The 22,942-nt window shown below is 47.3% G+C and overlaps 1 protein-coding gene across 4 annotated transcripts in view; it reads right to left on the minus strand.

Moving 5' to 3' along the window:
* Positions 1-236: 236 nt before the first annotated feature.
* Positions 237-22,942, minus strand: part of RHPN1 (rhophilin Rho GTPase binding protein 1) — a 58,286-nt gene continuing 35,580 nt past the window's right edge. For 3 of the 4 annotated variants that reach the window (XM_054018833.1, XM_054018832.1, XM_054018835.1), the window contains 6 exons: positions 20,171-20,290; positions 11,269-11,463; positions 9,926-10,002; positions 7,448-7,594; positions 5,516-5,674; positions 237-3,432 (listed from right to left, as the gene is read on the minus strand). In XM_054018833.1, coding sequence (XP_053874808.1) covers positions 3,241-3,432; positions 5,516-5,674; positions 7,448-7,594; positions 9,926-10,002; positions 11,269-11,463; positions 20,171-20,290 — 890 coding nt within the window. In that variant the 3' untranslated portion in view covers positions 237-3,240. The remainder of the gene's footprint in view (positions 3,433-5,515; positions 5,675-7,447; positions 7,595-9,925; positions 10,003-11,268; positions 11,464-20,170; positions 20,291-22,942) is intronic. The other variant, XM_054018834.1, reaches the window with a different exon arrangement.

A 22,942-nucleotide genomic window follows, 5' to 3' on the forward strand; every position in this document is an offset into this window, starting at 1 on the left:
TCACCTAAGTTTCAAGGGGCCACCACTGCACTATGGACCTTGGGCTAGTCAAATCCATCCACTAGTCACCAAGGAATTTTAACTCTGCATTTGGGGGTTCAACTAGCCCCTTCTGGCCTTAGGCGCTATGAATTTATCTAGCCCCAGAGACTCTTTCACAAGCGCATCCAGGGGCTCATTTCACAGCCCTTGCGGAGGCCCGGAGCGTGACCTACAGAAGTAGTGCACGAAGAAAGTTTGGTTTTCAAATCTGTATTTTATAATCATTGAAAGGTGAGCGTCAACATACAAATAAAATCCACCTGTGTTAGAAAAATGCACAATGCATGTAACACAAACCTGATGATGTAAACAGAAGCATCTGGTGATACAAATGCGATATGCAGTCACATACCCATTGCTTTAAATAAATAAGTCTCTGGCTCAGAGGCCTCACTTATGGCAGCAAAAACAAGACATTTAAAAATTCCTACCATTTCTAAGCTTGAAGCTCTGGTTTCTATTTAAACCCACAATGGTATCTCCCCAATAAGTTTATCACCGGGTGGCTGGGACGTTTACCCCGGGTACTGTACTAAATGGTTCAGATCCAGTACAGCAGTTCCTGTCTGACAGCGGCCAGTACCAGCTGCTTTAGAGGAAGGTGCAAGAAATCCCTTAGTGGACAATTATCAAGTAACTGTCCCATAGGGGGAAGATTCCTAACTCCAGACAGTTTAGTGGTTGGTTTATGCCCTGGAGTACGAAGGCTTATCACCACAAACCATGGGACGGAGGTGGTCCTCAAGTAACAATTAAAGAAAGCCAGGTGGAGGGCAAGTATCTGAATCCACTTGTAGAGCAAGTGCCGTTCTGAGAATTGGGGGATGAGTGAATGAAAAGATCTATCAGCAGCTAATGTGTTTCACAGAAATGCCTTTTTTCAGGGGAGGAAACCAATATTTTTTTCTTAAATAAAATAGGATCAACAGCTTGGCACATTAGCATTGTGCTACATGAAACAAAATAAGGTAAAATTCAAAGGAAGCTAATGAGAAGATATTCTGCTACCAGTCTAAGGGACATATGTGTTCAGTTTATCCCATTAAACTATTGCTACAAATTATTCGTGACTTTAAAAAAGGGAGAAGTAGACACCAACTATTACTTGTACAAAAATACAATTACATCTCTGAAGGGTATTTTATACCTACCAACAGCTAGCACGCACTCAAGAAGACTGGACAGCTTGACATCCTCCACAAAAAACCCAAACACACAATACAGAAATCTAACATTATGAACAATGTCTATATTCTTCTGATTTTTCCAGCCCTGACAGTACAGTTGTTAAGATGTATGCATCGTTCAGCTCAGCACCATTAAGAATGCTGGCAGTACAGAATTAGGATATTAGCCATGTGCATGAGATCCGATACCAGGGCAAACGTTGTTAGTTTAATGATTTGGAGGAGTTATTTGCTTGGAATTTTAATCTCACACGGAAGAAGCAGGAGGCCCTTTGGCTGTTAGTGGATCCATCTCTGCTGGTGGAAAAAGGTCAATGACTATGTGGATACATCTTTCCCTTTCATACAGAGGAGCAGGTTATGCCCTGGCCGGGTGCTTGTTGAACAGCTGACAGACAGTTATGTATCCATTACAGTAATGCACCCAGCCCTGATTCAGCACAGTGCTTAAAACACATGTTTAAGCTTGTACTGATCTTGCTTAAGTGCTTTGCTGAAGTGGGGACCGAGCCAGCATTCCTTGTGCACCCAATATTCTCAGTGACATCAACAAGATTTTGGGGTGCAGACACCAAACTCTACCCCCTCAAATTGCACACCACTCTGAATGACCTGGAGCTTGATCCAGCACCCACTGAACAAGAGTGGCACATATCTGGAGAGCAGGATATGGCTTCTGCTCTGATCAGATGGTCAAAAGAATGGTTAGTTAATCCATTTGCTCTAGAGTCACAATACTGACAACTTGAGGGCTGTGTGTCACCCATGTGAAATGAATGTTTCACATCTACAGATAATACTTAGTCCTGCCATGAGTGCAGGGAACTGGACTAGATGACCTCACGAAGCCGCTTCCAGTCCTACAATTCTAGGACCTGGAGCAAAATGAGAGCTGAGTTGCTCTGGGGTCATGCTACTGAGACTGTAAAATCTGCACCAGAAAGAGCAACAAAATACACGTGCAAAGCTGTGCTTCTGGAAAGCTGTCTGGAAAATCATCTGAATCCCCACCCCTAATCTGAGCATGTAAATTCAGTACTCCATCTTCTGTGCGCGCTCTCACCCTGTGCACTACGTGAAGCAGGAGACCAGCAGACATATGAGGATGTGAGATGTGCCTCAAGCCCCTACCGTGATGCGTGTGCACAAGGGGGCTCAGTTAAGGTTCCCTGTCCAACTTAAACACTTACATTTCCTGACTCTTCAGTGCTTCGCTCAGCAACCTTAACATTCCTTTAGTGTTTTTAGAAAATACACTTCTAACTTCTTCCCCAATCCACCGCAGAGCAGCTGGAGACAGTCTCTATGTTCTCTGCACTCAGCAGGCTGGCCTGCTATTTGTGGCCTGCTATTCCTGTCCACCTTGGGGTGGACTGCAGGCAGCTCCACTGGAATAGAAATCCTCAGACATACCAACAATCAGTTCACGTTGGATCTCAATGTCTCGCCCTTTTGCTGATGAAGTTGAGAAAATTCTACACATTTCCTGCTTTGTGGATTCACGCGGATGAGCTCCTTGGCTAAGTTGGCATCCGTGTGCACAGGATTTTTACACAGTAGATCAAGGCCTAAGACGGTACAGAACTTCACAGCATTTGGTTTGCCTGCTGGTGTCGACTATACCGGCACTTACTAATGCCGGTGAGAAGGCAGTCTTGGTATTCGAGCATGAGGCAGAAAACAAAACCAACCAACCAACCGTCCCTCCCCAAACCATTCAGCGGAGGACTTTTTACACATACGCTCAGACGGAGGAGCCTGATGGTCACCAGCAACGAGCGCTCTACACCGGTCAGCTCACTCTGCTAGGAAAGAATCCAGCTCCATGCCATGCTCCTCAGGCACCAAGGATCAGCTCTGGAGTCTTCTCCTCCCTCAGGGCTAGAACAACAACTGATTGCAAGGACACCAGCGTAGCTCCCAGTGCCACGTAACTGCTGCTCTCTCCTCCTGCTCCCCAGCAATGCCGAGAGTGAATGTCAATGAGCCGGGACCCGGCCAGGCCGAGGGTTCAGTACATGGACTCGTCTCCCACGGTGGTGAAGGGAAGGCTGTAGGTGCTGCTCTTGCTACGCTTACTCTTCTTGCTCCAGGCAAGCAGGGTGCTGGCGCTCTTGCTGTTCATGAGGTTCTTCCTGCTATTCTCCTTGTTGTTCTTCAGCAGCGCGCTCCCCGATGACAGGGCCGCCGGCCTCCTGTCCGCCTGCCAGAAAGAGAATGGAAACAAGAGCGTAAGAGACAGCCCCAAGAGGGGAGGAACAGAAACCAACACGCAGCTTTTATCAAGGCCAGTGCTGTGGGTGGGTAAATGCCACTTACATGTGAGCTGTAGGAACACATGGCCTGGAGTACTGAATGCATCCAGAGCGCTGTACAAACACTACATCAATCCCCCCAGTGCTCCAGGAGTCAGGGTAAGTTTCACCCCTGTGGAGTCCAATTCTGACCCTGCGCCAGTGACACACTGGTGTGCTTCCACGCGAGCAAGAGCAGAATCAGGCCCAGAGAGTTTAAGGGATTCACCAAAGCAGACCGAGCTGAGGCTGGAGGGCACCAGGCTTGCAGTCCTCTGCTCAGACCACTAGCCGGTGCTGCTGACTATCCACTTTATTTTAACATACCATGGAGCATCCACGTCCTGCTCAGAGTCCTGGGAATCCCCCACTCTCCAGACACCACCTTCTGACCCTAAATCCGCCTGACCAACAGGACCTCAATCCTGAGCAATCAGGACTGGCTTTGCTTCCAAGCCCCTCGTCGCTACTTAATTAGCCACAGGGCAGCTGAACACCAGAGTGCACCCACTCTCTCCCATCTCCCCACAGCCGCCTCAACCCCAAACACTGCAGCCTAGGGAGTAAGAGACCAGGATTGAAAACGGACTGCTCAATCTCCCACAGCCCAATGCCAGAGACCAGTCTCTAGGCCAGCCCCTGGAGAATGTATCAGAAGGAGAATAAAACCCAAGATGTTTCTAAAGGCAAAGCTTCAGGCCTAATTTTCAAAAGCGTGAAGTCAACGGGGAGCTGAGAGCCACGGGCGCTCAAGCACCTCTGGAAAAGTCAAACCCTCACTCAGTGGAGAGCAAACCTATGGCTCCCAGAAAGGTCCCTCTACACTCCTACAGGGCCACTGAAGCCTGGTCTGCACTACAGAGGGCACGTCTTCACTACCCGCCCGGATCAGCAGGTAGAAATCGATCTCTCGGGGATTGATTTATCACGTCTCATCTAGACACAATAAATCGATCCCCGAATCGACGCATGTACTCCACCTCCTCAGGAGGAGTAAGCGGCGTTGATGGGGGAGCCGCAGCGGTCGATCTGCCGCCGTCCTCACAGCGGGGTAAGTCGAATAGGATACTTCGACTTCAGCTACGCAAATAGCGTAGCTGAAGTTTGCATATCTTACATCGACACCCCCCTCCCCCCCCCCCGTGTAGACCAGGTCAGAGTTAAGTCAACATAAGGCAGCTTACGTCAACCTACTTATGTCAGCGTACACACTACAGCCATGCTCCCACCGATGCAAGGGCCCTATTACACTGATATAGTAACTTCCTGACCATGTGAGGCATTGGGCTTATATCAGTGTCGTTAGGGCGACACAGTGGAGGTGTAGACACTGCCTTACTTACAGCAGCTATTGGTGGCCATTCTTGTCAATTTCATGGCCCAGAAACTGACAAGAGCATCTGGGGCCGGTGGTGGGCTCCAGCTACAGCCTGGTTGCCCCCCGTCATGGCTTCCCCTCTCCCAGCTGGGCACTGCCTGTGCTCCTTGCTCCCCTGGGGCTTCCAGCATCCAACTCCCCCCCCCTCAGGGAGCAGAGAAGCCCAGGCAACTACCCACCACTCTTGGCAGAAAGCAGGGAGACAAGAAGCCAGGGTGGCTGCTGGCGGGGAGCCGAGCTGAGAGCCCTGGCTCTCGGCCCCCTCCCCCACTGTCCTCCTTCAGTCGGGGAAGTGCTCCTGGGGAGTACATGCACCATCAACAGAAGGAGGACAGTGTGGACATCAGCCACCACATTAATTACTGCACTGGCTGTAAGTCGACCATAGGGTGACTTAAGTTTGTAGTGTAGACATGTCCTTAGGTCTCAGCTGGTTTATTGCCACAGGCTTTATTGTTTCCAGACTCCACTACCCAAAGTTTCCTGAAGAGACAAAGCATCACCCAGCTTGGGTTGATCTCAGCAAACTTCTCTCTGCCAGCCCTGGCTTTCCCGATACATATCCACCTAAGGGGCTTTTGCTAAGGTTCGGACAAAGCAAGAAGGTGAATTACAACATTCTGTCCATCAGAACTCTGCAGGGTTACCACGCCAATGTCTACACCCTCTTCCCCGACGCTCTTCAGCAGCTGCACCACCTCAGCATGCTTGGACCACTTGCAGTCCTCGCTGTTCACAGAGACTATGTAGTCTCCTTCCTTTAGCCCGGCTTCCTGCAAGAGAGCAAACAAAGGCCAATGGAGCCTGTAATATCCCAGCATGGCTACAGCACACGACTTTCAGGAACTAGCAGAGACTCAGCATTTCCTTCCCCAAAGTTCAATACAGCATGACCCTAGGACCCCGGCTGGACTATCTGAAGCATGGAGATGTTCCTAGGAAAATCCTCAGCCTGTTTAACTGTTTGCAGAGGCATTAAAGGAGACTACTTCTGCAAGATCTGGGGTAAGTCTGATCCAGCAAAGCACTTAAGCTACAAGTAGTTTCCATCTACTTCAACAGAGCTCAAAGCAAAGCACATGCTTAAGTGCCTTACTGGACCGGAGTCAGAGCCCAATCCAATGCTCAATGAAGTCAGTGGAAAGACGCACACTGGTACAATGGGCACCAGATGAGACCAGTAGTGAATACACAGTACATTACTGGTTACCAGTCTGATCTTTCAAACACTATTAAAAGATCCAGTAGATAAATGCTCTTCTCCCACACCTATTTCTGTGGGTCCTCCTATGCTTCCCTCCCTCCCCCCCCCCTGGAAGGGTTTTCCTTTGAGAAGCTCTTCTGCCCTCTCCCCCCCTCCCCCCAAGCTTGACCCCTTATGGCCCTTCCCTTTCAATCTGTTCTGTTCCTTCCCCACCCCTACTCCACTCCCAGTCCCAATTCCTTTCCCAACCATTCCCAATTCCATCCCCACTCCTGTTCCAGCTTCCAGCCATCCTCTGCTCATGTTCCCAATCTCCCCCCCCGGCCCCTTGTCCAATCTCCATATCTCCAGCCCCCTTTCCAAGCTCCCTGTCTCAGTCTCTTTGCCCAGTCAGCTTCAATGCTTCCCCTACCCCCCACCTCTTGGCTCCACATCAGATAGGTCTCCCTCTCCTCACCCTCATGAGTTCCCAGTCTTCTCCGCCCCTTCCCCAGCTTCCAGTCCCCTTGTCCAGCCAGTCCCAATCTCTGCTGCCTGTCCAATTTCCATTCCCACACTCCACCATGCCAGCCTCCAGTCCAAGTGTCTTCCCATCCCCAAGACTCCTTGTCCGGATCTACTCCCCCATTCCCTGGGTCCAGTTCTGGTCCCCTCTGCATTCCATTCAGGTGGCTGCCCTCCTTCTCACTGCTGGCACATTACCTGGGGTGGCACTGAACACAGGAGAGAGTCTCCTTGTTCTCCGTGTCTGGATCTAGCATGGCCCAGAGCAGCCAACAACTGCAGGGAAAGTCCCACTAGCCCTGGGCACTAGAACATGCTTAGTTCATACAGAATCTTTGGGGAATGAAGCCGTGACGTTCTAGTGAGTCTCTATTGAGCATGTGCCAAGTATGATTTTTCAAAAAGACTTGTAACTCAGGCAGATTTGGGAGGACTTTCATGAGGATGACAAAAGATGCAAAGGCCACCCCGCCTGCCAAATTTCAAGTGTTTGCTCCAAAGCATGGAGGAGCTAAAGCTTCCCGAAGGAAGAAAAAAAAAAAAAAAAAAAAAAAAGTCTCCAGAATTTTTTTAACGTGGGCAAATCAAAGCATTTTCCCTCAGCTCATCCTCAAAAGGGCTGAATTTATTTTTTGGGGGGGGTGGGGGTTCAGTCTTAGACTGACACTCAGCATGGGAAATATCAGTCCAAATGGTTCCAGTTTGGCCCAAGTTATTAGCAGCTGAGAACATGGGCTCACACAGGGAAATGCCAGGCCCTCTGAATCAGAGGTGGTGCTACTAACCCCATCTATCTCCAGCGAGGTGAGAGGGGACGAGGGAAGCACTAGCTACTTACGGATGCACAGCCCCCAGATATCACTCCCGCAATCAGGACGGGGGAATCCCCTCGGAGCGTCAACCCAAAGCCATTTTCTCCTCTGGCCAGGTGAACTTGCCGTGCAGGGTGCCACTTGTTTTTGGCTGAAAAAACGGACAGAGGGCCCTGGATAAACAGATACAAGACAATGTGTTTCAGTGCAGCGGTCCTCTCGACAGTCCAGCCCTAGTCCCCTGGCTCACAGAGATCCCACTGACTTTGACTCATTGTCCAAGGAAGCACGAAGCTGGATCATTTGTGCTCTGCAGACAATCCTGGTTTGTGCCCCCCCAAGCAGCGTTTACACTGACTAGATGTCAGAGCAACTGCAAACATTCAGTTGTCCAAAAGCCAGGGAGATATTTTGGGGTTGGCAGTAATGAACCGAATGACATTCAACCCATTCCACACTATTCAACCCATTTCTTGCAAGGAGGGGGGCGGGGGCAAGGTCTAGCCATCGAGAGCAGCTGCCAGAAACTCGGAGCTTCTGTCAATTAAAAGAACGTCTGTGGTTAGATTCAGACCTTCGACCAAAATTAGAAGAAAACAAAGACCCAAATCTACTTACCATTAGTGCATGGAACGGACTCTCCAACTCCCTCCCTTGAGATCAAAGTGCCAGCACTGGGGGGAGGGAGGGAGGGAGGGTGTGGGCTCTAGCTCAAGACTTTAGTCTAGGAACTGCAATCTAGCTAGCCTTGGAGGATGAAATCCACACTGTCTGCAACACCAGTCCAGGTGGTGCTCACACGGGCCCGAAGAAGGGCACAGTGCTAGCCCTCTGCACAAAGATGGATTTCATCCTTAGAGTCAGATCCTACTGCCAGTGAAATCAATGGCAAAGCTTCCCTCAACTTCAGCAGGAGCAGGACTGGGCCTTACTTCAGGGCACCTTTGCAAGTGTCCCTGGTTCCTCTGCTGTGGCTGTCAAGCTATCCAGAGTGCAGATACTCTGCTGCTCTGAAGTCCCTCTGGAAGCTGTGTGCTGCACACATCCTGGGCACCCTGCACAAATTGTTCCACTGGAAGCTGGCCGTGCATTGCTACTCAATTAACTGCGAACGGGATCAGGTTAGGGACGAAGGAAAGGCTGACGGGGGGGAGGGATAGCTCAGTGGTTTGAGCATTGGCCTGCTAAACCCAGGGTTGAGAGTTCAATCCTTGAGGGGGCCACTTGGGGATCTGGGGCAAAATCAGTACTTGGTCCTGCTAGTGAAGGCAGGGGGCTGGACTCAATGACCTTTCAAGGTCCCTTCCAGTTCTAGGAGATGGGATATCTCCATTATTAAGCATTTTGTTTTCCTGAGCTGGGAAGTACCCGCCCCATTGGCAAAATTGCTGCTGGCCACTACTTACACCAAGAGTCTTCACTCAATCAATGGGAAACCTTCTGGAACCAGTTTGAGAAGCTAGCATGTTGGCTGACGTCCACACAGCCTTCATCTAGCTTCACACTGGCTTGCTGGTGGCATGGATCTATGGGCAGCCTTTGTCCCATTTTAAATCATACTCTCTCCCTTTGCCAGTGAAGGTGCCTTCCTAAGCCTGGAAGCAGCATCGCTTAGTTCCCTGGAGGAAGCGTCTGCACGAGGAGAGGTGACAAAGGCTCATGTGTCCCCATTAATTCCCATGACAGGATGCACTGAACTGGCTTCGTCAGCTTCCCTCGTCACTGCATCTGTCTGCATCCACTTCTTGCCTCTTGCCTTGTACTTAGCTGGTCAGCTCGTTGGGGCAAGGACTGTCTTTTGGTCCTGTCTTGGTTTGTACAGCGCCAAGCACAATGGGATTCTGGTCCCTAGCTGGGACTCGTAAAACATAATTAAAAGACCCATTACCACAAAGCTGAGGCAACTGCATATTGCAAAACTGCTCTCAGCCCGCACTGGGCCAGGTTCGCTGTTGCTTTAGGAAATCCTCCACAACCCAAGAAATAAAAGAAGGAGACAATATACCAAAGACAATGAAGCCGTGTGCCACCTACTGGTTTTGCATTAGGGTTGGTCTGCACTCAGGCAGAGGACGATTTCCAGCTTAAGCAGACATAGGCCTGATCCAGCCAACATCGCAGTGGAGCTGCGGCCGCACAGGTGGCGGGACGGGCTAGCTGCCCCAAGCACAGTCCCACTCAGTACCCTACCTACTTACCTGGGCTGCTGCAGCTACACTTCTGTTCTCGGCACGCTAGCTCAATCAAAGCTGGTGTGCATGCGTCTACCTGAGCTGGAAATTACACCTTCAGCTCGAGTGTAGATGTACCCTTAGACAGGCTGCCTGTAGTGACACTGTCACTTGGACTAGCTCTCAGGGTCTGGGGGCTGCTCAGAGCACCACCCAGAAGCTTCTAGATGCTGCATGCAATGGTTCCCCCATCGCATGGCCTCATAGCAATTTCATCATTGGTTTTGATAGGCATCAGGCGCTGGCCTGTTTCCTCTCATCACTGTTACATACCAGTCTATGGAAGATGTCCGTCACCTTCACCTGGGAGAAGTTGGGAGATTTTATTTCTGGTCTCTGATTCGTTTTGGCTAAGAGTAAAAGAAAAAACAAAGACATTCCATTGTTGCACAAGCGAACCAGCAGCTGTTGCTCATATATGTATGTAGTGGCCAGGCAGACTCAGCCTATCATGCTGACCAATACCGTTTCCTTGTACCTCCCTGTCTGTCTGCATCCATCTTTTTATTGCCTCATCTTATGCTCAGATTGTAGACCCTTTGGGACAGGCACCATCTTTTTGATCTGTATTTGTACAGCACCTAGACAATGGGGACCTGGTCCATGACTCGTCTCCTAGGTGCTATGGTAACACGTGATTAGTAATGTCAGGACGGCAATAGTGTATTCAGTAGAAAAAGCCCAACCCTGCTGAGGTGACAGACCAACATAACAGGTCCAGGCTCCCAGCTGGTGTAAGTCAGTCTAGCTCCATTTAAGTCAATGGAGCCATGCCGGATTACTCCAGCTGATGGCTTGGCCCACAATTTGCACCACCACATAACTGCACTTCAGGAAATTGCTGCATAATGCCAGAACGTACTAAACAAACCACCTGATCTGGGTGCGTCTGGGTCTAACTAACTCTGCCACCAGCTCGCTGTGTGATCCTGGGCAAGTCACGTCCCTTCTTCGTGCGGCAGTTCCCCCTCCTCTGTAAAATACCTTCCATACCCACTTAGGGGCTGGGGTAGAGGGAAGAAATGTAGCTTAATGTTGATGAAGTGCATCAAATCTCTTGGATTAGTAGTGCCACAAAAACGCAAATTCTCCTCTCATCCTTCAGAATGGAGGAAAGGGCTAGGCTTTTATACCAGGTCCGTCACCGGGGTCGGAGACAAAAAATTGCAACTTTAGAACATTCTCCATGAGTAATAACTCTCCCCACGTGGCTCCTGCAAGGGCACATGCCAATTTAATTTGAGAGGGGATAATTTAACAGAGAAAAGGACTTGCATAAGAACGGCCGTACTGGGTCAGACCAAGGGTCCATCCAGCCCAGTATCCTGTCTGCCGACAGTGGCCAATGCCAGGTGCCCCAGAGGGAGTGAACCTAACAGGTAATGATCAAGTGATCTCTCTCCTGCCATCCATCTCCACCCTCTGACAAACAGAGGCTAGGGACACCAGTCCTTACCCGTCCTGGCTAACAGCCATTAATGGACTTCACCACCATGAATGTATCCAGTTCTCTTTTAAATCCTGTTATAGGGACTAAGGGAGGAGGAGCCTGAAGGATCAAAGACACGGTAAGACAACAGTCAATAGTGCTTCCCACCCCTCAAATGGACACTTACAATGAATGTCAGGAGCATCTCCGGTTTCGAAGAAGTCTTCCTCGTGATCGATTTCCGAGTATTTGCTAAGCGAGCGCTTATGAGCCAAGGAGAGGACCTCCTGGAGGATGTCCATCTTCCTCAGGATCTTACACAGACTGTGGATCCTCATGGCTTCCTCGTGTCGCATGATCGCTTTCTTCAAATGAGCCTTGCCTGTAAGTACAAACGCCATAACACACCGTCACTGACAGGACAGAGAATTCAGGCAGGGCCATGTTCCCGCCAAGCCACTAGCAGATCAGCAGAAAGCAGTCCCAGTAACTTCACTGCTACTTTTGGCGAGCTAGCTTGATCAAAGCTAAGTCAGGAGGGCCTATACAGGCTGCAACCACAGCTCCCAACTGCAGCACAGACCTGCCCAAACACGCAGGGCTCCATCTTGAACTGAGTGGAGGTAGCACCAATCATGGACATGCAGGCCTCACCTCTATGCCTCACAGGAGTCGTCGTGCTCCATGGGTTTGGGCAATGACATGGAGTTTTCAATTCAGTTCTTTACTGGTATAGGGTCCCCCTCTGCCCCCATGCAGGGCTATTGCTCAGCCCAACATGGGCTCAGTTACGATTTAGGACATGTCATTTAAGATCTGCTGTAGCCAAACAAGTTACTGGGCTCTTTACAGGAGTAACTGGGTGGGCTTTTGAAGCTTGAATTATATACGAGGTCAGACTAGGTCTCTACCTCCTTCTGGCCTTAAACTGTGAATTTATGAACACAGCTGCAGAGTCAGGAAGCTACCTATGGCCAGTGATAAACCACGGAATAAACACTCTTTTGTTGACAATCTTATGGTAGTTCTAGTTTAAAGACACATGATGGGAACACAGTCCAGTAAATTACTCTGGATTTACACAGGTGTAAGAGATCAGAACCTGACATACCAGGTTCTGTGCTATACGTTTCTCAGAAGTGAATATTTGTGCTGTAGGATGTGAACAAGGCAAGTATTTTTAGGCCCTGTTTTCTACTAGGAGAAAAATTCATTAAAATAAGTATTTTTCGTTTTCTAACAGATCAATCTATATTCAAAATACACACCACTATTTGGAATTAGTAGATTCTTGGACACTGGCGTGAACTTGGTTTTGTAAGTGCTATGATGGATTTCCTGCTTTTTCCTATCACGTACAGAAACACATAGGGATGGTCTGTCGGGATTTGGTGATCAAAGGATTACTCAATAGATAATAGCAATTAAATATATGAGCCCAGGCATGTCCTGAAAAGTTCTCAGATAATTATGTTGCTTTCTAATTAATTTTTACATTGGGACATAACGTTCTCTGGGGAGTGGAGGGAGACTAAGTCATGTTTTAGAACTAAAGTCAACTGTCTGAGCTGGCATTTCTGCCTCGAATATTACTTAGTTGAAGATGAAGGTGAGCTGACTGCTGACAAGGTGGTATAACATCTTACATGGTTGGTCTAAAATCAGTGGTTTTCAATCTTTTTTCGTTTGCAGACCCCTGCAAAATTTAAAGTGCAGGGTGCGGACCCCTTTGGAAATCTTACAGTCTGCAGAACCCCAGGAGTCCGCGGACCACAGGTTGAAAACCACTGGTCTAAATGCCTCCTCTGTGGCTCATCGGGTTGTAACTTCAAAGCAAGGAAGACTGCTCTTTTGTGAGAAAGGAAAGAGGGACCATTCTGTGGATATGTTTTAACCTCTGCATCCTGTGAACATACAAGAGCAGAGACTGGTGTCTACACTTCCCATTTTTTGTAAGAACTAACAGGGCCATTTTGTCCTCTTGGTAGAGAAGAGCAATAGAGCCAGATTCCCAGCTGGTGTAAATCAATATAGCTCCAGTGAGATCACCAACTTACACCAGCTGGGGATCTGGCCCCCTAAATCTTAGCAAGACGTCATTTCTAATAGTTGGCTTGGGAAGTTCTGTTGGGAACACTTAAGGATTCTCATCTGTCTCACTAGTACAAGGATGATATCTAAACCCTCATGCTTGGAACATTTCAAAACTAAACTAAGCAAAGCAGCTAGTAGGGAACAATCCAGCCTTAGGCTGAAGATGAAATTATCCCCAGTAGGTCTGTGTCTCTTGGTTTTTCATGCTTTCTAAATCATAGAAGTCTTAGATGCACAATGACACAAAAGTGGGAGGCTGGGGGGAGGGGGGAGAAGCAAAGCAGATATGACAAACTAGAGCTTAAGACCCAAGCTTTCTATTGTTCCAGTCGCTTCAGGGACAGTTGTTGGAATTAAAAAAAAAAAACCACACATGTAGCTGAAAAAGCAAGTGATAACTTCTTTGCCTTTATGGCAATCAGTATCAAAGGGAGCAAGAGATAGGAGTTATAGCCCCCCCCACACACACACAGTATCCTCCTGTGATCAGGTTCATAACTTGAAAGCCAAGAGTCAACCTGCATTTGAAACTTTTATTAATCCAAGCAGATGTCTCTTAACTGCATTGGGTTATGTTAAATGACTCGGAAAGCACAACAGACCATTGATGTGATAAGAGCCGTATTCAATAGCTTTTTAAAGACAACTAGGCACCTGGGTCTCTTTCTGAACCAGAATTGTAAGCCGATTTAGCAGAACTTTTTTATATATACTTTCGATAGATAATACTGGGGTTTACTTTGAAGCATTTTTCTATTTTTAGCTATTTACGTTTTCAGTTCAGAGATGTTACAGGAGGAGTCAGACAAATTATTAAACAGTAGCAGAAGGGATGGCATGGTGTTCATCAGAGCTGGTTTTTACCACCTTGTCCCACTTTAAGGCATTTTCTATTTTGAAAACTGTTTCACTAATGCATACTATATTACACTTTGAATATGTAATGAAAACTAATTGTGCTTACATAAGGAGGTAGATTCAGGGCTTAAATTTAGGATTGTATGAATAAAAAATAAAACTCTAGTGGGTATAAATATCTATACATTTTGGTCTGGTATTGTCCTCAAAGAAGAAGTTATAAAGTCGTGACTCATTTCAGCTTTCAATATTTATGTAAACAAAAGTAACAGACATTTGATTCTATGAAAACAATGCAGAGCTGTAGGGTTTTAGCGTTGAGCAATCAGAAGTATGCCGAGTCATAGACTAGCAGTCCAGGCCCATTTGGCCATCCTGCATTCTGTAGCAAGAGACAAACCTTGATGCAGCAGATAGATTAAGCCTATTCCTAAATTCTGAACTGATATATACAAAGTTTGAAAAAAAGATTGTTTTCGGTGATTGCTGAACTTGCTGGGCACTGATGCAATTGCACCATCAGTTCTATCAAGTCGGATGGAATATCAATATTCTTCCGATTTTTTTTTTTTTTTTTTAAATCTGTGACCGGGGAATCTTTTCTTGATAGTGGACAAAAATATTGATTTGGATCTGAAGCTTCTTGTGCTTTAAATGCAAGTAAATATGGCAAAAAAATGGGATTTTTGCTGAGGTACCACTGCCTTGCAGTTTCTGCACTGGTGTTAATGTAGATTTTTCCAGGTTTATGCGAAGGCTGAGGCTTGAGAAAGGGTTCGTGGTCATATGGATGGTGCAAAGGGTGTCAGTTTCAGATGGGGCCTTGAGGAAACAGTCGTCCAAGTATGGAAAGATGACGATGCCCTCTTTACTGCAAGGACCTTAGAAAATACATGAGGGGCGTTGACAGTCTGAAGAGCAGTACCTTGTACTGATAGTGGTCGGTTCCCATAATGAACTGGAGAAAGTGTCTGTGGGCAGGATGTATTGTGATATGAAAGTACAGGTCTTAGAGGTCAAGGGCCGAAAATCAATCCCCCTGTTCCAGTGCTGGGATAACAGTGGAGGGGATAACCATCTTGAAGCATTGCAGTTTGATGAATCTGTTTAGGTTTCAAAGGTCTAGGACTGGTCTCCATCCACTAGATTTCTTTAGGACCAGAAAGTAATGAGTAAAAACCCTTTCCTCTGCGTTGGGGTGGGACTGGTTCTGTGGCTCCCAATCACAGATTTCTCTCTTCTCCTAGGATGGGTTCATGAGAAGGATCCCTGAAAAGGGATGGGGAAGGAGGGTGGGTTAGATAGAAAAGGGATGACATCACCTTCTCTGACAAGCACCAGAACTGACTTATCTGAGGTAATTAGCCACCATGATGGAAAGAAAGGGGGTAGTAGGTCGCCAAATTGGTGGGATGTCAAAGATGTTTGATATGACTGGAACAGAGGAAGGTGTCTCAAGGCCTCATCCACAACTTCAAAATTGTTGTTTGGTTGGAGGTGAGAGAGAAGTATTCCCCGGGGAGTCATGTCTGCGTTTGGTAAGTGGCTTCTATTGATGTTTTTGGGTATCATATTCCTGCTCTGAGGTATAACACAGTGGTCGGGATCATGGGGGAAGTTGATACTTTCCCAGGCATCTCTTTGGCACTGGAAAGTAAATATTGAGAGCATGGAGAGTTGCCTGGAATCCTTAAGGGAGTCATCCATACGCTCCGCAAATAATTTGGGGCCCAACTCTATTGTAGTTTGTACCTCTTTAGAAAAGCCCAAGAGGTGCAGCCATGACACCTGCCTCATAACAGCAGTTTCTATGAATCGGGCGGTGGTGTCCGCCGAGTCTAAAGAGGCTTGCAGAGCTGTACAGGCTAAGGTGTCCGTCAGAGATGAGCTCTTGGAGTTGTCCCAGTTTTTCCATCAGGAAGGTCTTGGCAGAGAGTTCCTGTATTTTAGAGTAGTTACTGTCATTATATTTAGCCATGAGAGCCTTGTAATTGGATATGCGAAACTGGAGAGTAGCAGATGAATAAGCTTTACATCCAAACAGGTCCAGTCGCTTCCAGTCTCTAACATGGTGGATAAGTCAAGATTGGTATTTTCTTGCATGGCATTGACAACCACGGAATTCTGAGTGCAGTGAGTAAAAAGAAATTCCAAGTCCTTGGCGGGACCATAGTATTTTTTGTCTGTCCACTTTCGAGTCAATGCAATGGACACTGGGGTTTGCCAGAGTACTTTTGCAGGATCGAGATGGGCCTGGTTGAAAGAGCTATTTTGGAGGACGATGACACGTGCAGGATGTTGAGTAGCTTATGTTGTTGATTCTTCCCCTCCTCTAAAGAAATCTGAAGAGTGTCTGCAAAATAACTTCTGAAAGTGTCTGAAGTTATCAGCTGCAGTAGGAGATGGAGACATGATGGCCTCATCATGAGAAGAGGAGGAGAAGTGGAGCAGCAGTGGAATTTCCTCCTCCGGTATGGGAAGCGGCGAGCGACCAATGTGGTGGGTGAGGGACTGATGAAGAAGGGGAAGGCCTTCAGATCTTGTCTGTGGAAGGGTTCCCTACCTGTTCTCTATACATGGCCCAAGGATTCCAGTATGGCCAACGTTGAGGGAGTGGCACATGGGGTTGCATCCATACCAGGAGCCTGGTCCAATGGTGGATTGCGCGCAACGTACAGAAGAGGCCTTGTGAGACTGTCGAGCGGGACTGAGTTCTCCTCTTCTACATTGCTAGGGAAGGCAGGTGCCATCCTCGGGGAACAGTGATAGGATTCCGGCAACGAGGATGGCAGTAGATGTAGGTCACGTTGGAGGAATGGGGGGGACTCAGGCACCTCAGAGACAAAACAGGTCTTTGAGGTGTCAAAACACCTGTGGAGGAGGGAAGAGCATTGTTGGCACAGCTGATGGGGTTGAAGACTTTCCTGGTGCTGCATACTTAGTCGGTGCTGAAAAGGATGTCTGCGCTAGTAAGGTTGTCGGTGCTTGACGATTTTATTGGTGCTGTGAGGCCCGGAGTAGTCTGGCTGGCACAGCTGGCACTGGTTTCGGAGGTCTTGCATCTGTCTTTAATGCCCAGAGACAATGCAGAGGGCTGCAAATCTGTTGGCTGATGTCAGTACGAGAGGTTCTAGGTCCCACTATGTCCCCTCGCTGAGGATGTTGAGGCAACCGACCTTGCTGGGGATGGAGTTGTGGCAGGCGGCGTCTCAAGGGGTGATGAGGGACCCCATTTCCTTGGGTCAGAGCGGGGAGGAGACTACTTTCTTCTGGAAGGACACATCGAACGGGTCAGTAGACGACCTAGCGGAGTGTGTCTGGGCTGGGTTCCAAAGCTGGACACAGCGATTTCTCCATGAAGAGAAGTCACAAGCGAATGTCCCAGTCTTTTCTGGCCCTGGCAGCGAGCACACTTTTGTGGGATGTGTCCCTTCCCCGGTGAACGAATGTACTGCAGGTGACCGTCGGTTACTGGAAACGCATTCTGGCGGGATATACCCCACTCGAATCCAGGAGTGCCAGGCATGAGGGTGAGGGAAAAGCTCCCCAGTTGAGAAGGGTAGGAAGCGTAAACCTAAACTACGAACTAACGAGGAGGTTAATGAGATAGAAAAGCTGAGGTTTTTTTTTGTTTGTTTGTTTTTTTAAATTGGGAGAGTTTGGAAGGAAAGAACTAAAACTGCAAACAAGTAAGGCACTATCAATGGTAAAGGAGAAGCAGGCTCTGCTGTGGATTCTGGCCCAGACCAAAGGCGGTAGAGAAGGAACTGGGGGGCAGTTGGAACCCACAGCGCTATATATACACACACGTCCTGCTCACAGCGCGAGACAGAGGAGATGCCCATGTGCTGTCCAACAGCCATGGTTAACGAAGATCTCCAAAAGCCAGATGCAGGGGGTGCTGCCGCGCACACGGTGGAACACTCAGTGACATCACTCAGAGAAAAGCCATGACTCTTCCTCCTTGATGTCTTTAACTGACCTGGACCTGGCTTTCTTTTGAGGCAATGACAGTATTATCAGTACCTTCATCCTCACAGTCCGAGTCTAATACTCATGTGCATTTAACCAAAGTCATTGGTCCAGTGTGTCTGTTCTTTCCACTGCATTTTGCAAAATGTTTCCTCATGCAGTCTGCCTACCTGATCATTTTCTCTTTGCCATTTCTGCATTTAAGAAACTCTGCCATCTTCGTAACTTTCTCAAAATAGCCATGAATTGGGTCAGGTGGTGGTCCGCTTTTGCTCAAGTTGAAATATTTTGACTTGAGTTCCTGTCAGCTGCCCGCCAGCAGCAACATCAAGAGACAGTACTGGACTGGACAGTTAGTTGCAGTTTACCTCAAATGAAAGTGTTGGAATCTGGGAATTCCCTTTCTTTGTTTGGTAAATAAACATGTAATTTTTCATGTTTTCAACAAAGAAGGGGGAATTCCCAGATTCCAAAGTTTCAGTTTGAGGTAGCCAAGGCAATAGTATATAGTTTTAGACTGAGGATTTTTTGGGTCTTAAAATTCCTTAAAATTAAACAGATCACATTACTGCGAAATCATCAAATTGCTAAATATTTTTAGTAATGAGCATTAGTATATTCTTCTAATAAAATTATTTTTTCCAGTTTAAACTGGTATTTACCAGCATCCTGTCCTAAATTAGTTTTTCCTGGGAAATTGCCAACCCTGAGTAAATGCAGAGATTTAAAAAGTTAAAGCTTTATAACCCATTAAAGCACACTGTATATTTTGACATGTGATGTTGACAAAGTAAACATCCCTAAACGCTAATAAGTTCTCAAGCAGCATATTTCTTACTTTGCCTAGCTGTAAATTGTGATCATTATTGGTGGAAACAGACATCAGTTTGTGTGTGTGCGTACAGTGAAATCAAGGTTTCCCAACATTTACCAATAAAAGTCTAATGCTTCGAAGCCTAATGCTAAGACACCTCCTGCTCAAGTTTTGGGTTCCATTACAGACTCCCAGCCCAATCCAACTCCCATTACATCCTGTGAAAGAAACCCATTGAATGCAGTGCAAGAGGGCCATTAAAGTGAGTCCAACTCTGAAAAGCGCCTACACTTAGAGCTTCTCCCGGGATGTATTCAGAGTGATAACTGCGGACTTCAATGTTTGAAGTAAACTTTCCTGGTTTTGCCTCCAGTTAGCCTTGGAGAGCCAACCCCACTAAATTAGAGAGCTGGATTCCATTCTGGCTCATGCATCACCAGCAGTATTTGTAACTAAGCACCCAGTGCAGTACTTTCTGGCTCGCATATAGCCAACAATAAAAGAGCCCAGCCTGGCTCTCTGATCCTAGGGGCACTTGCAGCATTGGCAGTTAGAAAAACTTCTTTAGTGTACAAAATAAGCAGATGTAATGCGGAGTTATTGAGAGAAGAACATAGGACCCCACAAGATGCTATTTCCTCTTACACATACAGTCACCGGAGAATGTCTGTTACCCTGCCCCTGAAAGTTGCTGTAGTGTCTGCTTCTATCATAGAATTTCCAAGCAGAAGAGTGAAAATGAAGAGAATCCTTTCACTTTAATATTGCCCTCAGGGCGCTGAGGCACTAGAACTGTCTGCAGGCTCAGGAAACCAGAGCTACATCCAGTCATGTTTGGAAGGATCTTTGCAACCAGAAAGGCTAAACTTTTTGGTTTTCTTTTGTTTTAAATGACAGCTTAATTTTTTACAGAAATCCATGGACTTAATTCTAGGAAAAGGAGAGGGAGTACACACATTTTTCATGCCCTGATCTTATCTTTAAGACATCAAAGCAGGACTGAGGTGCTGAGAAGTGAGGCAATAAGCCTCCAAGGCACCTTGCCTGATAAATATCCCCCAAGCTTGGCTCCTATAGGATTTATAGTTAGAAGTTTGACTATGGAAAGGGAGACATCTGGCATGTTCCAGTCACAGCATCCCAGAAGAGGCCCCTTTCAAACCACCACCATGGAAAAGGTAGAGCTGGGGCGGGGAGGATGTTGAACATGGTTTCTCAATACTTCTTCACCAAGCCCTCATGGATGCTGTCCACAGAGGGAAATAGTGGGATTACAGTGGGGCTTTTCATGCATCAAAACTGATCCCCTGGCTAATTCCATACACGGTTGACTACGCTGAGGGATAGTTACCCAGTTTCCTTCGCTCCTCCAGGTCTTGCAGCACAAGACGAAGCGATGGTCCCTCCGGCATGGTGACGTGAAACTGGACAAAGGCCTTTTCGTGCTCTGGGAGGTCCGCATCAGACACGGCTGTGTGAAACAAGCAGGCGTACACAGGCTCAGTGGGATATTCAAAGCATTACTCAGCCATAAATGGCTGGAAATTCCCAGGCAGATGAGAGAAGAACCTGGATAGCCTGTCTGCAGGAGCACTTCGATCTACATTGCTCCAACAGTTTAAAGGGTGGGTGTTTCTAATTACACTAGAGCCTCTGTGCTAATGGATCCAAATGCAGGGCAGGGAGCCTGTGCATTTAATGGGGCAGCCTACAAAATCACCAAACGTATGAAAAATTTCAAGTTTTTGCGCCAACCCTAGATACTGCACCCGTCACTGTGGTATCTGGGCACCTTCTAGTTCTCCCAATTTCCTTAGTTCCTTTTTAAAGCAGGCATGAAAAGGAAACAAAAAAGTGTCCTAGATATATATATGCCAAGGTCACAAATACAGAGGGTATGGCTACATTGCGATCAAGAGGGGTGATCGCAGCACATGAACACAGTCAAACCAGCTTTGGGCTAGCTATGGTAACAACAGCAGCAGAGCCAGGGCTCCATGGGTGGCGGGACAGACTAGCCACTCCAGCATGTGTCATGGGTCCTGGATAGACTTGGAAGACTGGCCCATGCCTCCCCACCCCTACTGCCACAGCTGCGCTGCTGCTACTTGAGCTAGATCAAAGCACAATCCTGGTGAGGCGGAAACAAACAAGGCTTGTCACAAGCCCTTCGAGCTGCGGATCTAGTCGGTTTGCGTTGGCTTTTTTTTGTAATTAGTCCCTGGCCAAAGTGGCGGCTAATCTTTTTAGGTGGGGATGAACTTCAGGATTACAGCATAATTGCCTCTCTAGGGAATAGGTGGTGAGAACAAGAGATTGGGAGGACTCATGACCTGGAGCAACAGAAGCACTTAAATAACAATAAAATCAAAATCAAGCCAGCATGTTCCCAGAACACTAACTGGAAGCAACTGCTGAAGCCTGTTGAATCTGAAGTCAGCCCTATGTCATGCTGGCATTATGGATACTGATTCTTTCTGTGCAAGTACTATACCAGCCGGGGATTAATCTTGGCATAAAGAGTTTATTGATGGCCTATTGCACTGGCTAAGGATTTGTTACTCTGAACAACAGGGCTGGATTATACCTAGGGAGGGAACAAACAACAGCTGTGGCATCTGAACTGCAGAGACACGTTGCCTTCCCAAAAGCCGGAATGGGCATGATGTGGCAACTTGGGGACTCTCCTGTTGATTCTTGCTTTCCCCTTCCCACCCCTTAACCAGCTATTACTGTTAAGACAGTTACTGCAAAAGCCACACGGAGTGTTTAGAAAAATGCTTGTTTTGCCCCCGCTGCCCTATAACGATGCCAGCCGTTTTACCCTCCTCACCTGCTACTCCTACAGCAGTCTCCAAGCTTCCTCCAACCCCCCCCCCCCCCCCCCCCCATCATCCCCTTGTGATGTTGTGCAGTCTATATGGTTTTATAAAAATATAAGTGAATATAATGTAACTGGGATATGCTTCGTGCAAAAGGTCTCTTGTAAGGTATCATTACAAAGCTCATAATCTACTGTGTGTGATCATCCTATTTGTAGAAATGTACCACTTGTATCTAAAACTAGAAATATAAAACGTAACTTTAAGGGCCTATTGTAATTATGTAAAGTGTGGGCCATTAAGGATGGTTTGGAACCTTGATGACTCCCATTGTCTGCAGATGGCTGTATTTACCTGTGAGTCTTCCTGTATGTGTGTGTGCTGGCAAGTGAGTAATGAAGTCTTGCAGTGACATGTGATCATGTCACTTGAACTGGAATCCATCTTTAACCTGGTGCTTTTCCAGTGGGGGGGGGGTGGAAACCCAGAGGGACAAAGGGTTCCCGCCTTATGCAAAAGATATATAAAGGGGTGGAAGAGAACAAGGGAGAGAGGAGCCATCATGAAGAATCCCCTAGCTATCACCTGAGCTGCAACAAGAGCTGTACCAGGGGAAAGAATTGTGCCCAGGCCTGGAAGGTGTCCAGTCTGAGAAAAACTTACTGAAGCATCTCTGAGGGTGAGATTATCTGTATTCAGTTTGATTAGGCATAGATTTGCACATTTTATTTTGCTTGGTGACTTACTTTGTTCTGTCTGTTACTACTTAGAACCACTTAAATCCTACTGTCTGTATTTAATAAAATCACTTTTTATTTAGTAATTTACTCAGAGTATGTATTAATACCTGGGGGAGCAAACAGCTGTGCATATCTCTCTATCAGTGTTATAGAAGGCGAACAATTTATGAGTTTGCCCTGCATAAGCTTTATACACGGTAAAACGGATTTATCTGGATTTAGACCCCATTGGGAGATGGGCATCTGAGTGCTAAAGACAAGCACAGTACTGTGAGCTGTTTTCAGGTAAACTTGCAGCTTTGGGACAAGTGATTCAGACCCTGAGTCTGTGTTGGAGCCAGACAGGAATGTCTGGCTCAGAAAGACAGGGTGCTGGAGTCCTGAGCTGGCAGGGAAAACAGGAGCAGGGGTAGTCTTTGCACATTGGGTGGCAGCTCCCAAGGGGGTTTCTGTGATCCAACCCGTCACACCCGTCTTCATGGAGCTTCCTCCCAAGTCAGGCCCACTAACCCAGCACCCTCTCCTCATTCCCATTAAAGACTCGCTTTAGTCTGTGACACG

This window comes from Malaclemys terrapin, chromosome 2 (genome assembly GCF_027887155.1).
Source record: "Malaclemys terrapin pileata isolate rMalTer1 chromosome 2, rMalTer1.hap1, whole genome shotgun sequence".
Classification (NCBI taxonomy): domain Eukaryota; kingdom Metazoa; phylum Chordata; order Testudines; family Emydidae; genus Malaclemys; species Malaclemys terrapin.